The sequence below is a fragment of the Sorex araneus genome, chromosome 3, assembly GCF_027595985.1.
Source record: "Sorex araneus isolate mSorAra2 chromosome 3, mSorAra2.pri, whole genome shotgun sequence".
NCBI classification, from domain to species: Eukaryota; Metazoa; Chordata; class Mammalia; order Eulipotyphla; family Soricidae; genus Sorex; species Sorex araneus.
Window position 1 is genome coordinate 154,437,404 of NC_073304.1, and position 6,144 is coordinate 154,443,547.

Genomic DNA, 6,144 nt, shown 5'->3' on the forward strand with positions numbered 1-6,144 from the left:
AGTGGGAACTACAATGCCCAGAGATCCCTGAACCCAGAGCCCAGCGCCCGGGAGATACGCGTGACCTCGAGGCGGGAACGCACTGCTCAGACCCCTGGCGCTTTGGAAGGTGGCTGGGGTCCTGTGAGCCGCATGGTGGGGCTTGTACCGTGAGACGGCTGAATGAGTGAGAAGGACCCAGGGAAACAGACAGGGAGAGTTTGGGGGCCAGGTTGTGCGAGGTGGAAGGGGAGACGCGGATAAGGGGAGATTTTCAGGGGCTGCAGCCCAGGACCCTCGTCGCCGCCACACTCCGCACCCTCCAGTCTCCGGCTGGCTTTGCGCAGCTTTCTGGAGGGAGTTGGGGGCTGCCTTCCGGACCTCTCGCCCGATTCCAGAACCGACCCTGCGGGAATACCATGCCGAGACCCCAGAAGAGGCCGGCGGGGGCTGCGGGGCCAGGTGAGCTGCGCCTCTCCCGCAGAGGGCTCAGCCCCTCCGCCCGCGGACTACCCCTTTGAGCCGTGCCCGGCGGCTCCTTGCTCGTTCAGAGCGCGTCCTGTTTCCTTGTTCAATGAGATAGGTGGGAAGTGGCACTAAGGTCAAGAACACACGCTCAGAAAAAATGCAAACAAAACTAGATGAAAGGTGCCTGTAACCGGGGCTGCTGGCAAGGAGGAATCTTGGCATCAGCTCGAGAAGGTGTTGTTTGAGTTACCCAGGCCTCAAAATCAGATGCACTTTCTTCACTCCTGAACGTGAAGAGCAGGAACTGAGCAAGAGTGCTCTTGGAGACGAGGCGCCCAGAGGGGCCCCAGGGAACGCCAGGAACCAAAGCCAGGAGGTTCGGAGAGGTAGACCATAGCTAACGGCTATTTAATAACCTTTGATAAGGCAGCTGGGGCTTTAACCTTGCAGGACTGGAGAGGTAGGACAATGGAGAAGATGCTTGCCTTGCACTGGATCAACCAGGATGTGATCCCCTGTACCGCTTACGGTCCCCCAAAGCCCTCCAGGAGTGATCCCTGAGCAGAGTCAGGACTATGCCACAAGCACTGCTGGATGTCGCCCTCTTCCCCTCCCCGTCCCCCCCCCCCCCCAAAAAAAAAAAGCCAAAACCAAAGTGCTGGGACCAGCCCAGGTGCGCAAGTCTGAAGCAGGGATGCCGTGAGGATCAAGAAAGGGCACACCAAAGCATGGGGTCAGAGGGCTCACAGACTGAAAGCCCCAGCTGTCCTCCATGTCCAAAATTTATTGCTTAGAACCAGTGACCAGAGTAACATTCTTTGGCCAAATGCCTAACTCTTAATCTATCCAGTCTAGACTTTTAGCACATCCGACGGGACAAACATCTTTGTAATGGCCTTTCTCGAGGACAGATTCTTCCAGAGAGGGAGCAGAGATACAACAGATACATGATCCTTCCCGGCAGCTTTCTGTCTCAGGTGACAGCATGAACTACCTGTCCTTACTCCTTATCTTAGTCCTCAGCCAAAACAGTTGCAGCTTATTTCTGAAATGTCACATTAGGTACAATAGTGGCAGATGATTCTGCTGTTTGCTTGCAGTCACCAGAATCTGTGCCAGGGAGGAGGACATGTCCTGGGTCACCAACTTCATTGAGTTCCATTAAGGTGACACATAAGAGTTATAGGTGTCACAGTAAAAAAAAAAAAAATAGGGGCTAGAGTGATAGTGAATCGGAGCGATAGCACAGCGGGTAGAGCGTTCGCCTTGCACACAGCTGACCTGGGTTCGATTCTTCCCTCCCTCTCGGAGAGCCCGGCAAGCTACCGAGAGTGTCCCTCCCGCATGGCAGAGCCTGGCAAGCTACCCATGGCGTATTGGATATGCTAAAAACAGTAACAAGTCTCACTATGGAGATGATACTAGTGCCCGCTTGAGCAAATCGTTGAGCAATGGGATGACAGTGATACAGTGATACAGAGTGATAGTACAGTGGGCCCGGTTCTCTAGGATAAAATCTAGGCTGGAAACCCAAGTTTATATCGTCCAGAATGAGAGCTTTTGTCCTTAACTTGCATATTTCAGAATCAGAAAGGAGGGAGAGCCAGCAAAGCACATGTGCAAGGGTAAAGATGGTGACGGCGCTCTCAGAGCATGCGTTACAGTGCCAGGCGCTGTCTAAACCCTTGGCCATATCCCTTTGGTTTGGGGGCCACACCCAGCAGTGCTCAGGGGACCCTATTGGGTTGCCAGGGCTTGAACCTGGGTTGACCGCATGCAAGGCAACTACCCTACCTGCTGTGCTATCATTCCGGCCCCCCTTTGCCCTCTCTTACTGTGCCTTGGAAAGAAGTCCAAGAAGGTGCTCAACTACCTCACCAGGATGAATCACCTCAGCAAAGGCCCCGGAGGAAAACAAAAGAACACATTGGCTGTTTGCAGGCTGCTCTGCTGGGCCCCTGAACCCTGAATGCGGCCATGGAGGGGATTCCTGTCTGCGGGGGCTGAGCCAGATGACCTGTAGGATGGTGTTCTTGAACCTCTCTCTTTGCTAGGAAACACCTTCTGCAACTTGGGGTGTTGGGGGTGAAGGGCAAGGGCAGGGGATGGCCAGGATTCAAATCTGGGCCTGACTCCCAAGCCGAGTCAGCGGCAGGCATCCCCACTCACTTCGGGATCCTCCTCTTTGCAGACAAGAAGGGGCCCACGGGGAAGCGTGTCAGGACAGCGCGGGCCGGTGAGGCAGCAGCTCAGAGAAGGAGCTCTGGCCCTGCGGACACAGCAGCGTCCAGCCCCCAGGAGAAGAGTCCAGGCAACTTCTGGCTGATGAAGTCAGAGCCCGAAAGCCGGCTGGAGAAAGGCGTGGATGTGAAGGTGGGGTGCAGGAGAATATGTGCTCTGTGGTTCTCTCCCCCTGTTGGGCTCCGTCGGGGAAGAGGCGTTTGGGCCATACCCAAGAGCTAGAGCTCTTCCTAGCTCTGCTCGTGAGTGACCTTGTTGGTGCTTGGGAAACCGTATATGGTGCCGGGGATTCAATTTGGGGTCAGCTGCGTGCTGCAGGCAGTGCAAGCGCCTTACTGGCAGCTCATTCTGGCCCACTGCCTGGTCTCAAAGGGGCAGAAAATGGGAAAGTGGGCAAGGGTCGATGCTGTTTTGTCGCTCACCTGTTTGGTGAGGGCCGGACTAGGACACATTTTCTAGGAAGGCTGGACAGTGCCACAGTTATCCTTGTAACTGGGCTGTCATAGCAAAAAAGTGGCCATAAGAAAACATGAGCAGGGGCCAGAGCAATGATACAACAGGTAGGGTTTGCCTTGCATGCAGCCTGCCCAGTTCAGTCCCCGGCACCATATAGTCCCCCAAGTACCACCAGAAATAATTCCTGGGTGTAGAACCAGGTGTATCACCAAAACAAAAACAACAAAGAAAGAAAGAAAAAAATGTGAGCAAATGGTGTGGCTGTGTTCCAGTAAAACACAGTTTGGGGCCAGGACCCTGTGCTCTTGCCACATCCACGCTCATAGGTCCCTGCTAGTAGGTGGCATATACTCAGGGATTGTAGGACTCCCTTAAAGGAATTAACTGTGATGATCAGAAAAAAAAATGCAACTCGAAATACATTTTAGTCAGTGAAATGCAAGCAGCCAGATTAATTTATCAGCAAGCTTCAGCCATCTGGATGACCCATTCCACTGACCCTCTCATTAGCAGGTGAGTTATGAGCAGAACCCTTCCCATCCAGCTGACGGGTTGCTTTGGGGCTGTTCAGTGCTTGGCTTCCTCCCACTGCTGTCAGTAGCACCTTGTGGGGGCAGAGAGTTCCCCACCTCCACCTGCTATCCTGGGGGGCCTAAATGACTGCTTCCTGCCGAATTTTAGTTCAGCATCGAGGATCTCCAAGCAGAGCCCGGGCAGACAGCGTGCTGGGATGGCGTCCGCAACTACCAGGTGAGGGCAGGCCCAGGGGCTCCGTGGGTTTGGGGATGCCTCCTTCCTGTGGGCCAGATGGAAGCAGAAACCCTCCAGGCCAGTGCTGGCTTTATCAGAACCCACACCTGACACTTATTATGAAACTTGATCTTATTTACTGTCTTCATCTGATGCACAAAGGACCTATGTTCTGGCCAGTGCAGTGCCCTGTGCAAGTCTTGTCAAAGGTGAGAACTAAATGGAAGGTTGGGGGTGGGGAGGGATGGTAAAGAGAAGAGAAACATGTACAGGGTCAGAGACAGTACGAGGATTAAGACACTTCCCTTGCACTTAGCCAACCCGATTTCGACCCCCAGCACCACACAGGACCCCCCAAGTATCATTGGGCACCACCCCGCAGGCCCTTCTGAACTCCACAGGGGTGGTCTAGGGAATCCCAAGAAGTCCCTAGCAGCACCACATCCGTGGGCTCTGGCATCAGACTCCTGTGAGCCAAATTTGTCGGAGGCTGCCCTCCCTTCCTCAGCCTCCTACAAACTCGTCTATTCAAAGCACACTCGGTTTCTGTGAGAAGTGCATATTTTCCACTCCGTGGGGAGACTGATTCTTGCTGCTTCTCCCTTGGGTCAGGCCCGGAACTTCCTCAGAGCCATGAAGCTGGAGGAGAAGGCCTTCTTCTACCACAGCAACTGCAGAGAGCCAGGAATCGCCGGCCTGATGAAGGTGAGCAGGAAGCCTCTGAGACTCCCTTTCCTGGACACGCGCTTCTGTGGCCAGAGGGGGTCAGAGTGAACCATGAATAAGGAGGGGGTGCTTCAGGAACGCAGCAAAACCGCTCGGGTAACCTCCTGGGCCACACGTCAGCTCCTCTGAGCCCCGAGTTCATGGGGACAAAGGCAGCAGAAGGCAGCCATGGCAACTATGAATATCACTAAGTTCATGTTTGGCTGGGGAATGTGCTTTGAAAACCTGGTCCAGTCCTGTGCTTGCCCAAGGTGGGGAGTTATGTCCACTGTCAGTGGCCTCACCAGCATCCCAGCATGGTTGAGGGCTGAGTGTGTGGGCCGCAGAACGCGCGCCACCCTGAATCCCAGGTAGTGTCGCTGAGTGCCAGCGTCTGCCTTTGCTTTCAGATTGTAAAGGAGGCTTACCCAGACCACACCCAGTTTGAGAAAAGCAGCCCCCACTACGATCCCTCCAGCAGAGACGATGACCCCAAATGGTCGATGGTAAAGAGGCTGGTTTGCCCGTTTTGAGGAGAGGGTGGGTGTGTGGGGGCAAAGGAAGGGACGTTGCTCTGGGGTGTTGTGAAGAAGCTCCTACACAGCGGGACCCAGACTTGGGAGACAGGCAGCACGTGGCGGTCGCTGCCTGTGGGAACACCTGCAGGTGGCAAGGACACAGCGGCATGACAAGGCTGGGCCTGTCATCGTGTCCCACCTGCCCTTTCCCAGGTGGACGTACAGTTTGTTCGGATGATGAGACGTTTCATTCCCCTGGCTGAGCTCAAAACCCATCACCAGGCCCACAAAGCCACGGGGGGCCCCTTGAGGAACATGGCCCTCTTCACCCGCCAGAGACTCTCCGTTCAGCCCCTGACCCCAGGTAAGAGTGGGAACAACTGTGTCACACCACAGGATAGCCTCAGGGCCTCACCTCTGCTCTTTAGCCCAGATACCACCCGGGAACGAGTCGTACTCCCTGGAGCATCCATGAGGAAGCTCCAAGGCCTGTGTGTTTGCAGGCTCCGTGCCCAGCCTTGGGCAGCAGGAATGGCCCAGCCCCCACCTGGGTGATAGGGCACCTCGCCTGACTTCCTGTTTGGGTTGGGGTCCAAGATCTAATTCTCCCTTTTCCCCATTGTGGCAGAAGAGTTTGATTTTATTTTGAGCCTGGAAGAACAGGAGCCAAGTTAGTGGAGAGACAGCCTGCTTGAAACAGCCTGCCGGACCAGGCCAGACTGGACCTCCTGAGAATCCTGGCGCTCACTTCCCCCTCCCCAAGAAGGTGGGCAGAGCCTGGTCCTGCACTGCCGCCTGCAGGGAATGAGGCTTTTGTCAACTTTCCTCTAATAAAACATCCCTCTCTGAGGCTGGAGAGCTTCTCTTAACTCAGCTGTAGGGGCAGGACCCCTTCTGCCCTACAGGTTGATTGTTAACACCCACACGAAGCCCACCATGCCTGGACCCAACAGTCGTAGCTTCCCCCACACTCCCCAGGATGCCCTCTGGTGCTGCTCAGGGATCACAGCCTCGGAGTGGGCCCTGC

At 55.2% G+C, this 6,144-nt stretch overlaps 1 protein-coding gene across 2 annotated transcripts; it reads left to right on the top strand.

Moving 5' to 3' along the window:
* The first annotated feature begins 66 nt into the window (after window positions 1-66).
* On the top strand, window positions 67-5,966 carry THYN1 (thymocyte nuclear protein 1). 2 transcript variants are annotated; one of them, XM_004614135.2, is made up of 7 exons: window positions 67-441; window positions 2,639-2,820; window positions 3,826-3,894; window positions 4,507-4,599; window positions 5,010-5,105; window positions 5,331-5,481; window positions 5,746-5,966. In XM_004614135.2, exons 1-7 carry the CDS (start codon window positions 399-401, stop codon window positions 5,790-5,792), a joined length of 681 nt encoding a protein of 226 aa, XP_004614192.1. In that variant the 5' UTR covers window positions 67-398; the 3' UTR covers window positions 5,793-5,966. The 2 variants fall into 2 exon arrangements, with proteins under 2 accessions (XP_004614192.1, XP_054988070.1); XM_055132095.1 differs by having other exon boundaries at window positions 5,749-5,966.
* The last annotated feature ends 178 nt before the right edge of the window (window positions 5,967-6,144 follow it).